This window comes from Plectropomus leopardus, chromosome 22 (genome assembly GCF_008729295.1).
Source record: "Plectropomus leopardus isolate mb chromosome 22, YSFRI_Pleo_2.0, whole genome shotgun sequence".
Lineage (NCBI taxonomy): Eukaryota > Metazoa > Chordata > Actinopteri > Perciformes > Serranidae > Plectropomus > Plectropomus leopardus.
Genome location: NC_056484.1, coordinates 1,835,422 through 1,857,220, shown reverse-complemented (window position 1 = coordinate 1,857,220; position 21,799 = coordinate 1,835,422). Strand labels below are relative to the sequence as shown.

The 21,799-nt window shown below is 37.0% G+C and overlaps 2 protein-coding genes and 1 long non-coding RNA gene across 3 annotated transcripts in view; 1 reads left to right on the top strand and 2 right to left on the bottom strand.

Moving 5' to 3' along the window:
• LOC121961673 (USP6 N-terminal-like protein) overlaps window positions 1-11,806 on the top strand; it is a 14,955-nt gene extending 3,149 nt beyond the window's left edge. The window contains exons 2-6 of the mRNA XM_042511742.1: window positions 1,316-1,410; window positions 1,771-1,836; window positions 2,737-2,836; window positions 2,924-3,076; window positions 8,245-11,806. Of these exons, the coding sequence (XP_042367676.1) occupies window positions 1,316-1,410; window positions 1,771-1,836; window positions 2,737-2,836; window positions 2,924-3,076; window positions 8,245-9,827 (1,997 nt within the window). The 3' untranslated portion in view covers window positions 9,828-11,806. The remainder of the gene's footprint in view (window positions 1-1,315; window positions 1,411-1,770; window positions 1,837-2,736; window positions 2,837-2,923; window positions 3,077-8,244) is intronic.
• Window positions 11,807-13,381: 1,575 nt separating this feature from the next.
• LOC121961152 lies at window positions 13,382-17,548 on the bottom strand. The gene is made up of 3 exons (XR_006107027.1): window positions 17,432-17,548; window positions 13,492-13,623; window positions 13,382-13,416 (listed from the first exon to the last, which is right to left on the bottom strand). It is a non-coding gene; the product is annotated as an uncharacterized LOC121961152 (long non-coding RNA).
• Window positions 17,549-18,748: 1,200 nt separating this feature from the next.
• Window positions 18,749-21,393, bottom strand: echdc3 (enoyl CoA hydratase domain containing 3). Its single transcript, XM_042511463.1, has 5 exons — window positions 20,844-21,393; window positions 20,352-20,449; window positions 20,022-20,222; window positions 19,522-19,700; window positions 18,749-19,280 (listed from the first exon to the last, which is right to left on the bottom strand). Exons 1-5 carry the CDS (start codon window positions 21,004-21,006, stop codon window positions 19,127-19,129), a joined length of 795 nt encoding a protein of 264 aa, XP_042367397.1. The 5' UTR covers window positions 21,007-21,393; the 3' UTR covers window positions 18,749-19,126.
• Window positions 21,394-21,799: the final 406 nt, after the last annotated feature.

The following is a 21,799-nucleotide window of genomic DNA, read 5'->3' as shown; positions in this document are numbered from 1 at the left end:
TTGACATTTTTGCCATACTATAGCCTTGCTTTTCAGGTCATTTTTTCAACTTTGAATTATTGTGTTTTTGGCCATTTTTGCAACTTTCTCTGCTATGGCATGTTTCAACACGCTATTTAATGCAGTTTTAAGCAATTTTCAGCGTTTTTTGAGACATGCCCTTTTTTGACATTTTTGCCATACTATAGCCTTGCTTTTCGGGTCATTTTTTCAACTTGTTGAATTATAGTGTTTTTGGCCGTTTTTGCAACTTTCTATGCTATGGCGTGTGTCAGCACGCTATTTAACTGTGTTTTAAGCTTTTTTTAGCTGTTTTTGGGACGTGACATTTTTTGACATTTTTGCCATACTATAGCCTTGCTTTTCAGGTCATTTTTTCAACTTGCCGAATTATGTTGTTTTTGGCCTTTTTTTAAACTTTCTATGCTATGGCGTGTTTCAACACGCTATTTAATGCAGTTTTAAGCTATTTTCAGCGTTTTTTGGGACGTGCCCTTTTTGACATTTTTGCCATACTATAGCCTTGCTTTTCAGGTCATTTTTTCAACTTGTTGAATCATTGTGTTTTTGGCCGTTTTTGCAACTTTCTCTGCTATGGCATGTTTCAACACGCTATTTAATGCAGTTTTAAGCAATTTTCAGCGTTTTTTGAGACATGCCCTTTTTTGACATTTTTGAATTCCCATATTATGCAGTTTTTCACAGTTTTTGCAACTTTTTATGCTTTGACTTTTCTCGGCATGTTATTTGGTTTATTTTGCCTTTTTTTTGACATGCTTAATTATGATTTTTTTGGACTTTGTTTCGACATTGTATGCTATGGTGTGTTTCTATAAGGTATAATAAATCTTTTTCAGCCATTTATGGGACATTTCAAAATTTGACATTTTTCGCCTTACTATACTATGCGGTTTTTGGCCATTTTTTTGACATGCTAAATAATGACTTTTTTGGCCTTTGTTTCGACATTGTATGCTATGGCGCGACTCTACAAGGTATAATAAGTCGTTTTCAGACATTTTTAGGACACTTCAAAATTAGATGTTTTGAGCCATACTATACTGTGCAGTTTTCTGCCATTTTTTTGACAAGCTCAATTATGACGCTTTTGGCCTTTTCTAAGAAGAGAAAGACATACAAAGAAAATATACACAAGAAAATATAAAAACGTCACATTGTGCCACAAAATGTCATATAAAAATCATAGTATGTCATAAAAATATCCAAATATGTTATCAAGAAACACATTTTAAAATGTGATTGAATGTGAGTCAGCACCATTTAATTCATCTATTTCTTATGTACTCACCTTTAGGGTTTTTCATCCCCGGTTTCCCAAAGCTGATGCGTTTCCAGGAGCACCATGACCGCGTCCTCAAGAAGATGATGCCCAAACTGAAACAGCACCTGGTGAGACACATGAACACTGTTGTAGCAATTAATAATGCAACAAGTGCTGAAAAATTAAACAACTGCTCATAATACTAAAATCTATCCAAATAACCCAGGGATTCAATTAAACTATTGTGTTATTATCACAGAGCACTTTCTCTAGTTTCCACAGCATCAATTATTACTACTAATTTTGAAAATAATATTATGTTTATATGTTTGGGACATATAGAAAAGTTTAATATATTGACAAGTTAATGCTGCTTTTGTTACCATTATGGCTTACTGGCATTCCTCTATTTCATCTTTTAAAGCTCAAAAGTAACTTTCTAATGCACTAAATGTGAATTTCTTTTGGGTTTGTTTGTGCTGCTGCAGGACAACCAAGAGGTGTTCACCAGTCTCTACACCATGAAGTGGTTCTTCCAGTGCTTCCTGGACAGAGTGAGTACGATAACCCCACAAACCAAATATGAAAACGCAACAAGTTTTTCTTTTGTTGTTTAGGCATCCCATAGCCAAACATGTTTAGTGTAAAGTGATTTCTTAGAATTTACCACAATACTTAGGGAGGAGTTTCCTAATTATTTTAATGTTTTATACATTTGTGTGTGTGTGTGTGTGTGTGTGTGTGTGTGTGTGTGTGTGAAGTATAGCCAACTCTCAATGAACTCGTTAAGCACATTTAAGCTACAAATCGGAGAAAAACAACTTCAAGATAGCTTGGCAGACAATGCTGGCAGAATCAGTGACTTCTTTTAAATCACCTCTAAAAACCCATTTTTAGTTCCCAGCTTTTAAAGACAATAACTGAAGCTTTCACAAAAAAATATTACTCTATGTATATTTGTGATTAGGTTTGCGAATTGTAAGCACTTTCTCTTATTGATTAATCGGTAAAATTAACGATCGATTAATCATGATTTGATAAAAACATAAAGACTTTGCTTGTGTCAAACAATACCAAATGCAGTTTTTTTCCTCAGTGAAAGCTCACAGTAACATATTGCAGATACGCTGACAGCATTTCATAGCCTATCGATTAATCGATTAAATTTCACGTTTGATTAAATTCTTGAAGACCCATTAATTGATGATTCGTGAGTCATTTTTCAAAATGTATGGAATCAAGGAACCAGGTGGTTCGGGTACAGAAGTCAGACAGTATTGACAGATGAATTAACAAATTGGTAATTTTGGGTTTTTTGAGGGATTTGTTGACAAAAAACTTAATATACTGTATATGACCTTAGCCTTATCCTTTATGTGACAATACATCAGTCTATAAAAAACAAACAAAACAAACAATAATATCTACTGACCTTTGGCTCTGTTTGTGTCCAGACTCCCTTCACCCTCACCCTCAGGATCTGGGACATCTACATCTTGGAGGGGGAACGAGTGCTGCCCAGCATGTCCTACACGATCCTCAAACTGCACAAGAGTAAGATGGTTTAGTCTACATGCTGGAGCCGGCTGGTGTCCACCTGTCAGAGACTGAAAACGACTCATCTGTGTGTGTGATTTATAGAGCACCTGATGAAGCTGTCCATGGAGGAGCTGGTGGAGTTTCTGCAGGTGACTTTGTCCAAAGATTTCTTCTTCGAGGACGACTTTGTGATCGAGCAGCTGCAGGCGTCCATGACGGAGCTCAGGAGGGCGAAGCTGGAGCTGCCCGCACCAGGTACTGCTACAGCCTGAAGCACACAGACAGAGAATCACCAACAGCCCCCGAAAAATCTCATTTAGTTACCAGATAATGGATGTGCATCGAAAAGCTATCGTAAGCAAAATTAACTGAAACTGAAATCTCTAAATGGAAGCCCTTCACCTGAACTAATACAATATACACAGGTGTACACAAATATGTTTTTGCAAGTAGTAATTATTATTATTAGGTTTTCAGCATCACTTTTTTATCATTAATTATCAAGAAAAAAGTGAAGAAGAAGACTGTTTTTTTTTAATATTAAATCATTGTAAACTGTTTTTTTCTGAAAAAAAAAAAACATTTATTAATTTAAGGATTTTGATATCCCTGATTAGTCTAAGACCAAAACACCTTCTAAAATTCATTATCAAGCAAAAATTGATTTGTTTTCTATATTAATGTATAGTAAATGGATTTTTTTAAACTGAAAAAGGCAATTATTATTACCTTCTCACTGTCACTAACTAGTCTAAGACAAAAACATTATTAAGTGAAAACTGAAGATTTTTTGAAAATATTAAATTATTGTAAACTGAATATTTTGGGTTTTTACTGAAAAAAAAATATTATTAGTTATCAATGTCCCCAACTAGTCTAAGACAAAAAAAAACATTTTTTAAATTCATTATTAAGTAAAATTTTAGGTTTTTTCTATAAAAAATTATTGTAATCTGAATACTTTTGTTAGTTGAAAAAAGCAATGTTTGTAATATCCCTAATTAGCCCAAGACGAAAACACTTCAAATTCATTATTAAGTAAAAACTGAAGATTTTTTTCTATATTAAATCACTGTAAACTGATTATTTTGTTTTTGTTTTTTACTGAAAAACCAGTTTTAAATTTGTCAGGTTTTTTTTTTTTGTTTTACACTGTCTGTCTTTATAAGCAACGATTAGTGTATTAGCAAAAAAAAAGCTATTATTTAAAAATCTTGGTGAAACACGAGTTGTGGTTTTTACACAAATATTTAAAAAATAAGTAAAGACAATCTGTGATTAAAAACAGCAACCCATCTGATATGATCCCTAAAAAACAGATGCTTCTCTTTTTTTGTATTTTCGGCAGTTCGTGTGTCCTCCTGCTGTCCTGTAGCTCGTAGCTGTATTTGAGATTAGCTGTGTGTGTGTGTGTGTGTGTGTGTGTGTGTGTGTGTGTGTGTGTGTGTGTGTGTGTTTCTAATCTTGCTCTCCTCATTAATCTGCCTTCTCTCCCTCTTCTTTCAAACAATGTTAGCCAACAACAACAAAAGTGTGGCCGTGAGCGGGGGCCACATTCCCTCCTACAACAGTAACCGGTGGGCTATCCTGACTGGTCTTCCCCTCTCCATGTCTCTGTCCATCTGTCCCTCAGTCAGTCCGTTCGTTCGTCAGTCCCGCTGTCCTGTCTGTCGCCTGTCTGTCCAACAGCACTCGGGTTTCTCCTTCACAAACTAGTCTTCCAGCTGTTTTTTTTATCCCCGTGTTAATATTTTTTAATAAGTTGGGATGCATTGCTTCAGTCCTGCAGTGGCTGGCTCTCCTCTTTTTTTATCTTCAGTTTTTTCTACTCTTTTATGTTTTAATTTCAAAGTCAAGTGGTTATAAAATTTTAGCTGTGTCCATAAACGTCTGTCAGGTAACATAATGCGTCCTCAGGTGGAAAACAAAAGCACAGCATTATGCAGGTAACTGGGAGGTTTTTTATCTGTTTGGAAGCTAATCGGAGTTATTTTTCGGCCGAGTATCACTGCTTTTTGTCAACATTTGACACGGACATTTACTATTTAACCTTTTAAAACCCGAGCAAACTGGTTAGATTTATTTCAGAAATGGGCAGAAGACAATGACCAACTTAGTTTGTGATGTTAAATGAAAGCAAGCAAAAAAAAAAAGTAAAACAGTAAAAAATAGAAACAAACAAGAAGATGACCTGCTGGAAATATATATATTTGTTCTGTATAATTTTAAATTTGTTAAAATTGTAAATAAAGTTGGACATTTTCCCCAATTTTTTAAAGATTTTTTTTGATTTTTATAAAAACTAATTTTTCAGGTAGTTTTCTTTGTTTTTGCCAGGCTGGTTATTGCTTCTCATCTGATGTTAAAGAAAAAAAATCAAACCAGTTTGCTCGGTTTCAAAGGGTCAAACAGCTCGTGAAAGCCGTCCGAGCGCAGCACAAGAAAACAGCTGTACTGATAATAAATACAGACATATTTTTACAGATGAGTTACTGAGTCAGAATAATCAATTTTTAAGATACAACAACGCATGTATTTTTGATTTTGAGATGAATTGTCCCTTTCACGTAACAATTTTTGGTGTCATGTTCCTAACTTCAGTCATTAGTCGGTGAGTCCTCTAAACCAGCAGCTGCTTTTTTCGGAGGATTTTTTTAACTTTCATAAAGTAGCTGAAGAAGGAGCCCAGATTTGTGCTTTCTTCCAGAGCCCACACAGCTTTAGCAGGAGCTGTCTGTTGGTTTCCCTGCCCGCTGACAAGATAATGAGCCACTTTTCCAAACACTGGAGGCTTTTGTTTAACTTCTGTTTTAACAACCATCTGCTACCAAATTTGCTGGTGTGCAAGACGAGGGGCGATATTTTTTAAATTAGCATTTTTGTGTGCGAATCTGAACTGAACGACAGTGGTTTCATGGTTTTGAACTTTACTCGGCCTAGTTTGAGTTAAGAGACGGTTTGTTTTTTTCCTAACCGCATCACCACCGCAGTGTAATTTACTCGGTGCAAACAGCAGCTGGATGAGTGTTTGGTGGCAGCGTTTGGATTCACTTCTCGTCTGTGACTAACCCCTGCAAAAAGACGTTTACGCCAATATCTGGACTCTGAAAGCTACCAACAGCTGTGTCAGAAAATGTAAAAAGATAAGAAAAAGGTGCAAGAGCACATCGTTTGGAGGGAAGGTTCTTGACAGACCGAAACCTTTTCTTGTTTTTTATAGTATAAAAGATAAGAAAAGGTTTCAGTTTGACACATTTCCCTGTGAAAAAAAGGAAAAATTGCATCTTTTATGTGATTTTATGATCCAATAGCATCACTTTGATTTTTACTTCCCTCCGACCTTTTGTTTATAAGCGAGGTAAAAGCCTCAACAGCAGCATTTATACTCTCCTGGTGTTAAAGCTGCTCGAGGCAAGGTTAGACAGGATTCGCTGTTTTACACTCTCTCACTGCACTGAAATCACTTCCTCCTTCCAGCTGCGAGAAATAAAAACGATAACGATTCCTGCTCGCGGCCAAACAATATCAGGACCTTAACAGCTCAGTCATGAAGTAAGAAACACGGAGGACAAAATAAAATCTGTTAAGCTCAAACAAGGCTCGTATTCTTGAGAGGAGGTTCAGTCTTTAAGACCTAATGTGACACTATTGTTTCACAAATCCTTTAAAGTGAAGGAAATTTAAATTATTCATCCACGTGATTTTTTTCCCACTACACTACAGGAGAGTCTCCACTTTATTTTATATATATATATATATATATATATATATATATATATATATATATATATATATATTCATTCAATTCTGTTAAATACACACTGTATTAACTGTAGTGATAAATATTTGATCATTCTGCACAGCTGTTACATTCAGAATATTGAACTTAAATTTCAATTAGAATTTGTTATAATTCTACATTTTTAGACACTTAAAAACGTTTTTTTTATTTAACATTTTACTTAAATAAGTGAAATACACGCTATTTACGTCAGGAATAACTAACTTAATGATAACAGTTTTATATAGACAAATACTTTTTTCAATCATACATTAGGGCGTTTTTTTTTTCTCAAGTTTTTAAAAAAGTTTTTCTTTAGAAAAAAATATTGACAAAATTCTGATTGCGAAAAAAATAGTTTAAAAAAATTTGATGGGTCCAAAAAAATTATTTTTTTTTAAATCTCTGTTAGATGTCTAGTGGTTAATGTTTCTAAAAAGGTTTGTGAGCCAATAGTATAACTGCGCTGGAATCACGTGGTTTCTCTACGTCGTTTGCCGTCAAAAGTCTCTGAGTCGTCTCCGTGCTGTTAGCAGTCAAGATTTTTCAAGTTTTCTGCGAGATTCTGCGGGAAAAGTAAACTTTCGTCCTGCACTACATGTGAAAATACACACAGGAGCTATAAGCCGGTTTACTCACCAGTTTGTAGTCCAGGTGGTCTCCGCCGAAGAGGGATCCTGAAAAACGACAAAAACACACAACAGGATTAATTTGGTGCTCAGAAAAACACTTTACAACACTGTTGTCACTTTAAAGGAATTTATTTTGGCAAAAAGTCACTTTTTTCCCACAAATCAAATTCTGCTGAGAGAAAACTTGATGAGGTAGTTTCGGTTAGTTTACTCTTTTAATTTAACCACAAGAGGAAAATACAGGCCAAGGTCAGCTGATGAACTCGTCAAGGACTGACTCTTAAGTTTGTGAAATTCCAAAAAGTTCACTTCCTGGATCACTCCCACAGCACGTCGTCTTCCTCCAGCTGCTGCCTCCCGGCCCGACTGGTGATCTCACTTTCCCTCCCGGTCCCCAACAACGTCTCCATCACTGTGTCTGCACTCTGTTTATCTTCCTGTCAACTGTACTTTTTTATTTCTTTCAAAGCAGAAACTTTCTATATTAATGTTTTAACTTGTTACGTGTAGCATCGGAAGTTTGGTGCAAGCTAAGCAGCCTGAGTGAAGAAATATTTCTGCGGCTTTTATGCTTGTACGTATCAGTCTCAGTACATTTAACGTGGTTCATTTATCAAGAACTATTTCTGTGACCTTCGGAGTCGGGGCCGCTGCTGCAGCTAAGTGCAGTTTAATGAAATGGAGTGAAACTCATAATTTCTCAGACCACTCGACTGAATGTCACTCCCTAATTGAGGCCCTCCGGCAAGCAGTGAATTAATATCAAAGACTATTTCTGATGTTTTTTTCTGTCCTCTGCGCTCCGCCTGTGGAAAAGTATTTCTGTGTCGTCGTGAATGTAATTCTCCGTTATTTTTGACCTCTCTATGGCAGTGGTGTTGCATGAATCCATGTCCCCGTTGTGACTCCTCATCTGATGTGAATCAGCGCCACAGTGTGTCAAACCATCAACGCTCGCCGAGGTTTCCTGACGGCGCTTTGATTTGTTTCTTCTGTTTTACGTTTTGCAGGTAAAGACGAGGAATTTCCCAAGAAGCCCTTAGGGCAGCTTCCTCCTGAGGTGGCGGCAGCAGCGGTGAACCACGTGGCCAACGGTCAAAGCCACGCTGAGCCAGTCGAGCCTCCCAGGGACCCGAGTCCTTTACCAGACCGCCAGCGGGACAGTCGGCCCCCGAGCCGGTCACGCCGGGACTCGCTTGAGAAATCGATCCGCCGCCATAGGGGTGACAGGAGGGACGCCCGCTCCAGGGGGTCAGGGGAGATCCCCAATGAGCAGCAGAGGCAGTCAACGTCCACCACGCCCGAGAGGGGAGTGACGCCGACATCAGCCCCCACCCCTACGCCGCAGCTCATCACAGGGGATAGAGGGCGGCCTCAGAGCCACGCCACCGCCAACCACAATTCCAACGCCGCCTCCAGCTCTCGCAAAGAAATCACTCCGCGCTGGGTCAAACCCTCCGAGATGAAGTTGGAGGCGTTCAAAGCAGCAGCGCGGGAGGGGCCGCTGAGCAGAGGGGCCTCGCCGGCGCCATCCAGCCCTGAAGATGGTGCTCTGCCCCACCGCCGGCCGCGCTCCAAGGGCTTCATCCCCGGCGCTGACCGAGGTTCCAACGCCTCCCAGTACGACAACGTACCCGGGCTGCCAGAGCAGGATTTTGAGATCCTGGAGCTCGACAGACCTCCGTCCAGAATGAGGACCCCTCGCAGTGAGACGCCCTTCAGTGTGTCGTCCCTCCATCAGGGCAGCCCAGGCCGCGGCGCCAGCCTGGCCGGGAGCGTCGTCTCCGTCGCATCAGGACCCAGGATGACCAAACACCCGCTTCCTCCCACATTCCCCCACAACAGTCCAGGAGGGGTCAAGGTCGGCTACCCGGTCAGCCAGTACCACACCCCTCCGCAGCAGCACTCCCCGGGCAGAACCACGACCGAAGTCCCCATCCTCCATCCGGCGTACAGCGTGAGCCTGGACCACAGAGGGGACGACAGACTCTACACTCCGCCCGCCCGCTTCACTCCACCCACAAATTTGGTGTACGGGGAACGAGCGTACGCCACCACCCAGCGGCCGACCAACAGCCTCTCCCCAGAGAAGGCGCTCATGAACAACTCCTACACCACCTACCGCCGGGGGCCGCCACACAACCCCCGAAACGCCAGGCCGCCCCCGGAGCACTCAGTTCAGCTGGAAACCCAGGGCAGCTCCACCCCGATCTACCTGCAGCAGCTCACCTCCACCGCGCAGGTCTACGCCCCGGTGGACTACAGGTTTGAGGGGCACCGGAGAGGCGAGGCGCACTATCTGCCGGACGGCGGGCCCCGGCGGCCTGTAGATGGGCTCCCGTGGGCGCCGGAGGATGAGCTGTCCCCTCAGTCCCCAGGTGGGATGCCCCGCTCGCCCAGCTTCCAGCGAGCACAAATGTCTCCCGTTCAGGAGTTCACTTTCCCCCCGAAACCGGACGGGCTGCTTCACTACAGGACACAGTTCCAGGAGCAGCAGCCCGTCATGAGGCAGCAGCTCCCCCAGCTGTTCGGAGGACCACACTACAGGCACGCACAGGAGGCGTTTGCCATGCAGGAGTCCATGCTGCTGTGATTGGACGATAGAAAAATGGCAACACACTGTAAAAAATAAATAAACTGAGGTGTAGTCACTGACACTGTGGTAAAGACGAGCAGTAGTCTCGGCTCTGTTAGGAGTTTAGTTTCTGCTCCGTTGTTCTTTATGTGTGAAGTACTGACCTTCTGACTGTCTCGCTGCATCGTAACGTTGCAGGACGCACCAGCCTCCGATGTTTTTACTGATCACTTTAAAAAAGAGAGAGAAAAAAACTGACTGAAGATTTTATTTTATTTTTGGATGTAAATCACAAACAAGAGGTGACAGTATATATCTTTTAGAGTCTGATATGTACAGTGGATTTCTTTTGTTAATATGCTGAGTTGTTATCAGTAGCAGGGGAGCAAAAATCTCCTGAAAAAGCAAAACTGATTTGTTTTCCATCTTTATTTTTTTATATGTTACTTCCAGATATTTACATTAGAGATGGATTTACTCTATATGCTTGTGAATGTTATTTTTCAAAGAGAATACTGTGTCCAATGATAGAGTTAGAGAGCAGTGATGAACCGAGTCGCTGTAAGTTTTGATTTCCATTTCAATTTTGAAGCGCCTCCACCGTAGAAAGAGCAGGGTTTTAGTGTTTGTTTTTAGACTTTCAGATTCAGTTAGGGATGTCCCGATCGAGTTTTTTTGTCCCTGATCGATCATTTGATATTGAGTCCTGATCTGATACTTGTACTTATCTGAATAATACAGCTGCACACTCAATCCAGTGTATATGTATATCTATGTATAGCTCTGCAATCCAAACAGTTCCTTAAGGGTTTTTTTTGTTTTACTTTTATAAAATAACAAACTAATAAAACTAAACTTATTTTTATATGGCTCTTATCATAACCCCACTTAGTGCAGTATTAGTTTTGTTTTATAAAATAACCAAGTAAACAAAAACGTCTTAAGAAATTGTTCTCAATTCCTCTTAGTGCAGCCTTTTTTTTCTAAAAAAGTAAATAAACTAAAATGTGTCTTCAGAAATTCTCTCAGATGTTAGTGCTGCAAAGTACAGAAAATTATAAATAATTTAAATATTTAAATTTCCAAGTAGCATTATAGCTGAGCATTAACATTCTCAGCCACAACAAATTCAAATCAGTAACAATTCTGCTCATTACAACATTATAGTAAATATAGTTTACTAAATATGAACAACAAAAAATAACCATTTTGATCAGTAAATGAATCAGGCCTGACAGCGATCCGATCGGGACATCCCTAGTTTCAGTGATAATATTCCTTCCTGATTAACTGATGTGCAATTAATCTCTCTTTCATACGTGAAGTACAGTACGTTGCGTATTTACACGTATTTGAGGCCAGTGTAGTTTTTGCTTAATTTCAAACCCTGATTAGAAACTCAAGGAATAGAGAGCTAATTTGTGAGGGCTAATAATATATATTGTTTTGGTTTGATGGCTTTAAGTCATCTGATTTTGCTATGTAACCATAGGTAACGTGTTTTTTTAATCGCTGTACTGTCGTTACCACATGTCGAGCACATGCAGCCAGAGACGGATGTGAACTAGTTTCAGTATAAGTTTGCTTTTCTTCATTACGTCTCATTATTCTCAACACTGTCATATCAACTACTGTTCAGCTGCTGGCACTTCTACTGGCATACAGAGTCATCTGGCACACACACACACGCACGCACACGCACACGCATACGCACACACACACACGCACACGCACACGCACACACACACACACACACACACACATTACATGTCCCAAATGTGTAAATCACACATTTCAACATTTATTCAGCCACATTCCCTTTTATTATTGTGATTATTATTCATCATACTCTGGTTTAAAGCAGTTATTTTCCTGCAGTATTGCCGTACTGTTCATTACATTCCCTAAGTTATCTTTGTTTTGTTTTTTTGTTAAAAAAAACTAATTGCAGATCATTCTGATACTTTGCTTAATAAAATGAAGAGGGTGAAAATTAATCTTTGGCTCCATCTTTGACATGCTGTAAATCAGGAGGGGGCTGTTTTTACAAGGATTTCCACTAATAATGAAAAATGTTTTTAAATTAGCTAAGAAGCAATAAGTCGTAGGAAATATGGCCCTAAAATAATGTCACAATATTTCGGGGTTTTTGTGATACCGATGTTCTTGGTGATATGACAAAATATTTAACAATATAAAAAAATTATTATTTTCAAGAACATTACAATTATAACAACAAGAATCATATAGTAATATTATATTATATTATATTAAAAGTGCAACAAAATAAGTGTTATGTTTTTTAGCATAAACGTAACAATTTGCCTTGAAATATTCAGTAAAAACTAAACAAAAGTGATTTCTCATTTCTTTAGTTTTTCAAAAGTAACTGCTGGCATTTTTGCTCGCCGCCACACTTGTTGATGCCGTGCTTAACGGTATGATGATATTACACCAACAAGTCAAAATATTGATGATTTTTGATGATTTTTTCTCATCCTATTACAAGTTTTACTGGTATTATTGTGAATAATATGATATGGCACACAGGTGATAAATCTGTTAAATATCCCTGTACATGACGTTACAGATCACATTAAAATGGCAGAAACATTTTTTTTTCTGAGCCCTAAAACATACATTAATCTTAAAATTACATCAGTAATATTTTGGTTTATGTTCTGTAATAATTCTACATCAAGATAACAAGGGAAAAACAGGAATACCTCACTCATACTGCAAAAAATCTATCAACAAAGTCTATCAACAAATTATTAATATTTTTTATGAATTTAATTAATACTTTGATAATATATTGATCACTGTGTCATAGCTCAAGCTAAAAAATGTCACAAAACTTTCACTGACTTCAAACTTCAGATTCTTAAATGTGAGAGCTGCTGCTTTTCTCTGTTTTACATAAATGGTCATAAATATCTTTTGGTTTTTGACTGCTAGTCGGACAAAATGAGCTATTTTAAACCATAATATTGAGGGTTTATGATAGGAATTAGTTTTATTTTACATTTAATTGCTAAGCGATTAATCAGAGTATTTAGAGACTTCGTGCAGCAACACCTAAAGATAAATAGTAGTTTTTTTCCCAGTAAAACAAGAGTGAGATATTATCTCTAATATGTTTGATTTCAGAGTGATATTTATACTTGGGACACTTCCATCTTTTCATTTTTTTCTGTTAATGGGGATAAACTACAACCCAGAGATTAAATAAATTAATAATTTATTCAATCATCCAAACAATGTTATTTTAAATTAAATACTTTTAAAAGCAAAATCTTTTTATTCCTAATTACAACTTTTCAAATAGTGAGAATTTTCAGCTTTCCAGTCTCATGAGATATTTAAATGATAATTTAACCAAATAATTGATCATGGGGGGAAATGGCAGACGAATTGATAATGAAAATAAATGCAAGAACTGCTAAAATACAGCATGATTAAAAAAATACACAGACATGAAAAATAAGGTGCAAGGTACAAGGTAACAGGTAGATTTATTTGTCATTTTTCTTAAACGTGGTTTAAGAAGAAAAGAAATTAAAGTTGAAGTTTTGGCGTCGAAGGAGGAGTTGAGGAGTCTCACAGCCTGGGGAAAGAAGTAAGTTATACCAAAGTAAATAATCTGATGATGAAGACATTATAATAAGAGGTAGCTGGTTACCTGACGGCATCATTCAGCTGCCTGTTGACGTTGTTGCTGCATCTTTCAGGATAACTGAAGACGGCTTCAGTTGAACGTCACATCAATCGGATGAATAAACTCCAGGGAACAACACGATCCCGCGTCTGAGGCCTGCAAAAGACGTTTGTTGTCAGCGGCGTGAAAACTTGTGTAAATGAGATGACAAATTTGTGCTGAGAGGAGCTCAGTTGTGTTATTTTGGGAAGCAATTTGCATAAATGAGAAGATAAATATTAGAGGGCTCAGAATAGCTCTCTGGAATAAGTTGTTGATTGGAAAGCAATTGAAACAAAATTACTAACAGCTGCCAAACACATGCTGACACTAATGTCCCGCAGAGCCGAAGATTGTGTTTTCTGAAACTGCAAATCAGTGCTAAAAGGATTAAATGGGACACTAAATTAAAAGAAAGTTATTTTGCATTATTATTGCGTTTTTTTGATAGTCAGTATGATTGTTCAAGTCATTTGTCATGGAAAATGCCAAACATTTGTGCCGTCATTCGTGAGGATTTGCTGCTATTCTCTGTTTTTGGAGTATTATGAATAAAATCAAAATTAAAAATCTTTGGATTTCGAATGGTCAATAAAAGAAAGCTATTTCAACATGTCATAGTTTTCACTATTTTCTGAAAATTCATATATTAAATTGAAAGATTATGTATAGATATTGATTAATATTAACCAGTAATTAAAAAGGTTATCAGGAGAAGTTCAACTTGCAATGAAACTTAACGATAATAGTTAATAGTTTCAGCTACAGTTTCATTTCATTTCATTTTATCATTTTATTTCGAACATGTTATGCGAAATTACAACAAATTCCAAGAATACAAAAGACAATGGTGGGTTTTTTCCCCTTCTTCTGAAATATACATTAATAGAGTTCTCAAAACCAAAACCATATTTAAGTTTTACATATTCGACAATAGAATAATAACACTATAGTTTTTAACAACATGAGGATAGTTGGTTACAGACAATACCATTGCTGTTAATTATGACATTCTGTTACTGTGATATGCCCTAAATATTTTCAATTGTACACTTTACACTAGTTTCTCCAAAAACATTTAATAACTCTGTGAGGAACTGGCAGTGATTCGCTGAGCTGCACGGATCACACATCCCACATCCTTAAGTTAGCCTTCAAAAACCTAAAAAAGTTGATATGAAGTTCATATCTGCAGCCTGAGTATTTGTTTTATTTCCTGATAGCAGCTCTGTGCAGCTTCCGGGTTTTAAGCTCTAAGATTAACACAACCACGCCATCATCTGGGCGTTCAAGTGTAACTACAACCTAAACAGGTCAGTGACAAAGTGACCTTCTGTTCTTAAAAATTTTAGATTATTATCCCCATCACTGTGGTCTCTAGCATCTAAATTTCAACTTGTACAATTTCTTCAAAGTAAAACAAAAAAAACAAAAAAAACAAGAATAGCAGCAGCTTAAATACGGGTCATCCTTAAAATTTCTTCCACATACATTTAAAAATATTATACAAAATAAATTCCACAAACCTGTTGATCTGAGCACAATCATTTTATTTGTTGGTCTGCTAAATATTTTCTTGGTTAATCATTAGGTCTATCAAATAAATACAAAAATACCAAATTTGTCATAGCTCAGTCATATTTGTTTGTTTGTCCAGCCAAGTAAGCAGCAAATCCTCGCACAATTATTATGGAAATTGTTGCCAATAAACTGACGAATGCATGTTTAAGCATTAAAACTAAAATTACAAATGGTTTAACAGACCAACAATTGTTCTTGTGATAAGATTCCTCCGAAAACAGTTTACACCAAACTCATTATGAAATATTATTCAGTGTGGCAGACTCAAAACAACAGTGCTGTTGCTATTCTAACACTATGCAACAATCATGTTTCTATATTTTTTAACCTCTTAAACTCTGCTTGACCAATCGCTGGCTCCTGTGTTTTGGCTATATATTGCTCAGATTCATGCAAACTAATTTTAAATTTTATTGGAGATCCCAAACTTTCCAAATGAACTTCAAGGGACCTGAAAAATGGTTAATTTCCACCAAAATATTGGATTTATTGTGAAAATAAATAGTTTCAGAGGTTAAAGCTGTAGCAAAACATTTCATAATTTTGTCATTTTCTGGTACAAACCAGCTTGTTTACAATTTTGTAAAACCGAAGTAAAAACAGCTGCTTGTTTCCAGCCTAACTGTCCTTCTCACAAAGTTATTTAATCCCCAAATATTATATTAACAGTTCATTTTGGGACTAAATAAGTTATTTAAAAATGATAGTTTGCATGTATACAAGTAGCTGCTGTAATGACTTAAATGTTTTGATAAATTTAACCTTAGAAACCATTGATTTTCACAATAAATTTTAAGTTTTATGAACACTGAGGTGGAAATTCCCAATTTTCCAACTTCAGAAAGCTTGAGATCTCCAATAGAATTTAAAATTACATTAAATGGATTTGACAAATGTTTAGTCTAAACACAGGAGCCAGTAACTGGCCCAACAGAGTTAAATAGGTTAAAATCAGAGCTCTTCTCATCTGAGGTGTAGCGACACTTTAAAAACAGACAATAATGTTTGGTAATGTTTAGTCTATAAAATATTAAAAAAAATAGTGAAAAATGCTTTTCAAATTTCCTTGAGCCCAACATGACATTCGAAAATAGCTTGTTTTATCCAAAACAAAGCTCAAAACACACAAAAAAATCAATTTATGACGGAGCATCAGAATCACCAGAGTTTACCCTTTAAAACCTGAATCTACATCACTTTTCTTACGCTGCAATGAGATGCCTTTTACGAATAGGCTATTTAAACCTTTGAACCTTAAGCAAACCCGTTAAAATTTGCATAAACATATGGTAATGGCCAATGAGCAACTTGAAAAGAAACTGCAAAATATTCCTAAATTTATAAGACTATATGTTAAACAATAGGGACAATGTCTATGAAAAAAAGAAAAAGGTTTAGGAAAAGCAATATTTATAAATATCATGATTATATATTTAAAATTATGTTATATTTATATTATCTATACTTTTTGCAAAATTCTTCGTATTGTTTGGGCATTTTTAATATATAGCTAGTTATGATAATTACAAATACAGTTCACTAAACATTTTTTACTATCTTTTTAAGAAATAATCTTCTAGATCTACTAATATCTTGCATTTTGCAGGACATTTCTTGCCAGGTTGCTCAATGTCTTCTTACCGTGTTTTTGAAAGAAATAAAGCTAATGTGCTATGGTTTCAAATGTTTAAAAAACTGATTTACATTTTTAAAAATTGAATTTAATTTATGTCTATCAATTAATTAGCTCAGTATTGCTTTCAGTTATTAATAGATGCTCCAATTATAAAAAAAAAAAAACAAAACAGCAGCGACAGTGAGAGGAATCGAGCCAAAGACCAAATCAACCCAAAATAAAGTCAACACAACCATTAGGTTTAAACAGTCAATGCAATGCAGTAAATACAATTTCTTACTTGCACAAAAGTGACTGCAGCTCCTATCTTGCCACTAAAGGGTAATTTCTTTGCACACAAGTGAACAACAGCGAATCAAAACTGCAGATAACAAGAAAATCTTTAGCCACAAAAAAGCCACAAGTGCAGCTACAAAGCCGGAAGCTAGCTAAAGCTAGTCAATCACCACCAACAGCAGCCGACTGAAACTTAGCTAGCAACAAAAACACACCGTAGAAACGAGGCCAGCCATGAATCATGCAAGCATAAGCAGCACGCCAAACTTTTAAACCCATTAAAAGTACATAAATCACCCGAAACCGACAACAAACCGCCGCTAACCGTGTTTGAGCTGGCGGCTAACGCTAGCTAACGTTAGCATAACAAACCGTCGTGACCGCGCGCTTCTTTCACAACTTTTCAGACATAAAAACAGCTGATCGACTCACCGCAGTTTGGAAATATTTGTTTCCGAAGCTCTTACGAACTCATTTGTATCATTTTTAGAAGTTATTCCGTCCGGGAAATCTTTCTCCTGCCCGCTTTCCAGGACGCGACCGAGTAAAGATGGCGACCGGAAGTGACCGGATGTGACCCTCCTCTATTTATAAATTCTGGAAAAAAAAATAAAAAAAAAATAAAAAAAATAAATAAAAAAATGTTACATGTGCAATTTTAAAACAACAATAAAAATGATAATAAACAATAAATAATAAAATAAATACATTTATAATATAAGGCATCATATTGATGCCTTATATTATAAATTATACATTTAAAAGGCTTTACACACACACATCATTTTAAGAAAAATTACAATAAATCTGCCTTGTACCATATGTATATATATGGCATTATGATATAAGGCATAAAAATAATAATAATAATAATGATGATGATGATGATGATAAAATCTATTCAAAATCTTGACAGTTTACCTGTTACTGGCTGAAATAACTGACTCATTATTTTTGTATGTTGCTTTATTATATTGATATATTCACTTTTTTCCCCACCTAACTTTAGTCCTCACCTGCTCATACATACTGTTATCCTAATGTCTCACCAACAGATGGAGACATTTATTACATATTCTTTGTGCAAAATAAGAAAAATACTTCAACTTATGGCTGTTTTGTACATGTTCACTTTATGAATATATATATGTGTGTGTGTGTGTGTGTGTGGTTCTGATATCAGCAGAAATCAGCATGTTGACCAGTTCTGAAATTTCACTTGTAGATACTGATGAGGTGCCGATATTATTGTGTGTCTCTAGTTGATTTAATAGCACTATGTGGGCAATATAATAATAGTATGGCTTTATGTTATGGCTATCATTTTAATCGATTAAACTTTACATCTGAGAAATAATGTTTTTTCCACCAGTTTAGAACAGCTGCCATTGCTCTGGAGACATTAAAGTTTGTTTACTGCACTAACGGGGAAAAAACTGCCGTGGATACAAAATTCATTGAAAACTGACCTAGAATCCAAAAGAAAAGAGATTTACAGTGCCAAAGGTTTATCAGTTTCCCCTTAGTGTCAGCTGTAGTTTCTGTTCATCATTAGCAGTACACAAAGTTAATTTAAGCAAGGTGTTTGGATGTTTACTGCTGAATTTTACCATGAGACATCTCGTCTTACTTGTTTACATACAGATGCTTTTACCTTTGACATTTTATTAAAAAAATTGACGTCTCCTGTCCATCCAAGCCTTGGAAGACCTTAAACATTATGAACACAGAAAATCCCATAGACCTTAGTGCTAATGTCTCCTACCATTTATAACCCTTTTTATTGCATTTACAATTATACAAATACAGAGCGCAGCATTATTAGTCCGTTTTGTCATTAAACATCTCGAGTCCTCTCGGTGGTACGTTTCCTTCTCATCTCCACACTGCAGCTTTTAAGGCACACGACGGTTCATCTGCTCGTCTTCAGTTTCAGTGAAAAGGAGGAAATCCTCACTGAAGATGAAGCCAAAAATTCAAACTTGATCTGACAAATTACACATCTACGTTTAAACATGGCATAGACTGAACATCGACTGGTGCTAATTATTCCACACCAGTGACTGAAAACCACAAGCAGCAGTCAGGATAATCACTCTCTCCTGTGATAAAGGCTTCTTCAGTCCGTCAGTCGTGGGCTTTCTCTGCTTTATTGCTCCACACCGGTTTGCGTTTCTCTATGAAGGCCCGGATCCCCTCCTGTCCGTCTCTTAGAGCGAGGTTATCGACCATCACCTTGGAGGCGGTGGCGTACGCTGCATCTCGACCTTGAGCCATTTGTCTTCGGAGGAAACAAAACAGAGACACGTGAAAGAAAATGTAGAAAATGGGCTGCAAAAAGTGAATGGACTGCACTTGTATCGCGATTTCTTGTAGACTTCCAGCCACACAAAGTATTTTTATGCTTTTTAAATGTCACATTCACGCACAAACACATCTCTGCACTGCTGGCCGAGGTTATCGTACAAGGTGCCACCTGCTACTGGTGAAAAGAGGTCTGTCTGATTTCGGAAACCTCTCACCTTTGGAAAGTGGCCTTGCCGAGAGCGACAACAGGTCGGCTCGCCTGACACACCCGCTGAGCGATGGCTAACGTCTCCTCCTCCAGCTGTTCCTCCGGCACCACCTTACTGACCAGACCGTGCAGCAAAGCATCATGGGCGGAGATGGGAGTTCCTGTGAAAAGCATCTCCATGGCAACCTGGTTAAAAAGACATGTTGTTATAATCCAACATCGCCTTATAATATCAAGACTATTTCCTCTATTTCTAAATCATGAATTGTCAGGGGTCACTTTCTTTACTATTACTGACAAAAATATCATCCTGACATGACGAATATAACACAGTTTGAGTGATATTACTGTATTGCAAGCCATGACAAAACTTTTTCTGATGGTGAAGTTAGTATCAGTTTTTATGCTGACAAAAACAGAATATTTAAAGTTTTTAATGCATGAAAACATTTTTTTAAACTCTGTTGAAAGTACACCCAAAGAGCGTCTTCCCTCTGCAGCTCTCACCTTCCTCGGCACGGCTCTGCCGATGGCCACCGCCGGCGTCGAGCAGAACAAACCCACATTGACTCCCGGAGTGGCGAAGGTGGACTTCTCCGTCACCACGGCGATGTCACAGCTGGCAACAAGCTGGCAACCGGCGGCCGTGGCAACACCGTTCACCATGGCGATCACTGGGACAGGTATGTCTTGTATCAGAGTCATTACCTGAAGCACAAGAGCCGACGCAAATCAAATGACAACAAATGAACAAATAATGTTAAAAAAGGGAAATTCTATCATATCAGCCTCTGATTTAAATATTTAATTTAACATATTTGTTCATGACTGACTGACCTCTGCACAGGTGTGAAACACCTTGGTGTGATATTCTCTGCCCTGAGCCGACGTCAGCTCCTTCAGGTCGTGTCCAGATGAAAACACTGGACCTCTGGCTGACACACACACAAAAGAAACACCAAAATATTGTCAAGAAATTAGATAAAATTACAAGAAAATTACCTGAAAGTTTGCAAAAAAATACAAAACAAAAATAAGTTAAAAAAAAAAAAAAGAGGAAATGACCTGGGAGAAAATATATGATATTTTTTTCTAATTTAAATACATGTTTTCTTGATTATTTTCCTGCTTTTTGTTAATTTTCGAATAATTTTCTTCCTCTCTTTTATTTTTCAGGTCTTTTTTCTAGTCTTGTCACCTTTTACTAACTTCACGCAATTTGGGTGACATGTTTTGTCAAAAAAGAGTAACTGAATGCTTGTGAAAGGTGTCTCAAGGCAACACAAGAAAACTGATGTCAAACCAGCTTTTAAAGGGTTAAACACCTACCTGATATGACAACAACTCTGAGATCCTCGCTGTCGACGTCCGTCAGGAGGTTTTCTCTGAGCGATTCCAGCATGGACAGAGACAGAGCATTCCTCTTTTTGGGATTGTTCAATATTATTCTCCTGGGAAAAAATGAACAGTGGTCTTTTGTGTGTTTGAGCATTATTTTTTGTTACGGAGGTTTTTCATTAAAGTGGTATTGTAGTTTAGCGATCTGCAGCCTGAATAGTGGGTCAAAAAAGCAACAAATTTCAGTATTTCCTCATAAAGAAGAAAACAACTTTGATTCTGTCAGAAACAAATGCTGAAAACAGCAGTACAGTCACTTTAAAGTACTGAATACTACAGACACTTATACTGGAGGAGGAGTATTATATACATCCCAGATTTAATTAAACTTAGAACAACTTTACAGTCTAATTTGTACAGCCTGTTTTACCCGAGACTGTGTTTCACTTCCATGTACATTTAATCCAAACTCAGTTCAAAAATGTATTTATTAAATGTAGTAACTTCCTTTAGACATTAAAAAAATACACACCTAAAAATCATCCATGTTTTTCTACATTAAAAAGATTATCTCAGAGTTATAGGAAAAGGTTGGGTTTTTTTTATCTTTTGATATTTTTCTCAGTTAATGAGAAGTCTTCATGGCACAAAATTGTGTTGATTTTTATGAATTTTGGAATATAAATAAAATATTCTAATATCTGCTGTTATTCTGATTTAACACGTTAATAATCTCAGAATTATATACATATATATCTTTAATAATCCTCAATTAAAAACATGTTCTTATTTTTCTAATTAATTTTTTTATGCTTTTTAAAATTGAAAAATTAACGAGGCTATCATCTTGTTTATTCACATTTCTATCTCATTTTTCAGAGGTTAATTCTGAGGTAATGATTTTGTTAATACTTGCATGTATTATCAAGATTTTTAAACAAATAAAT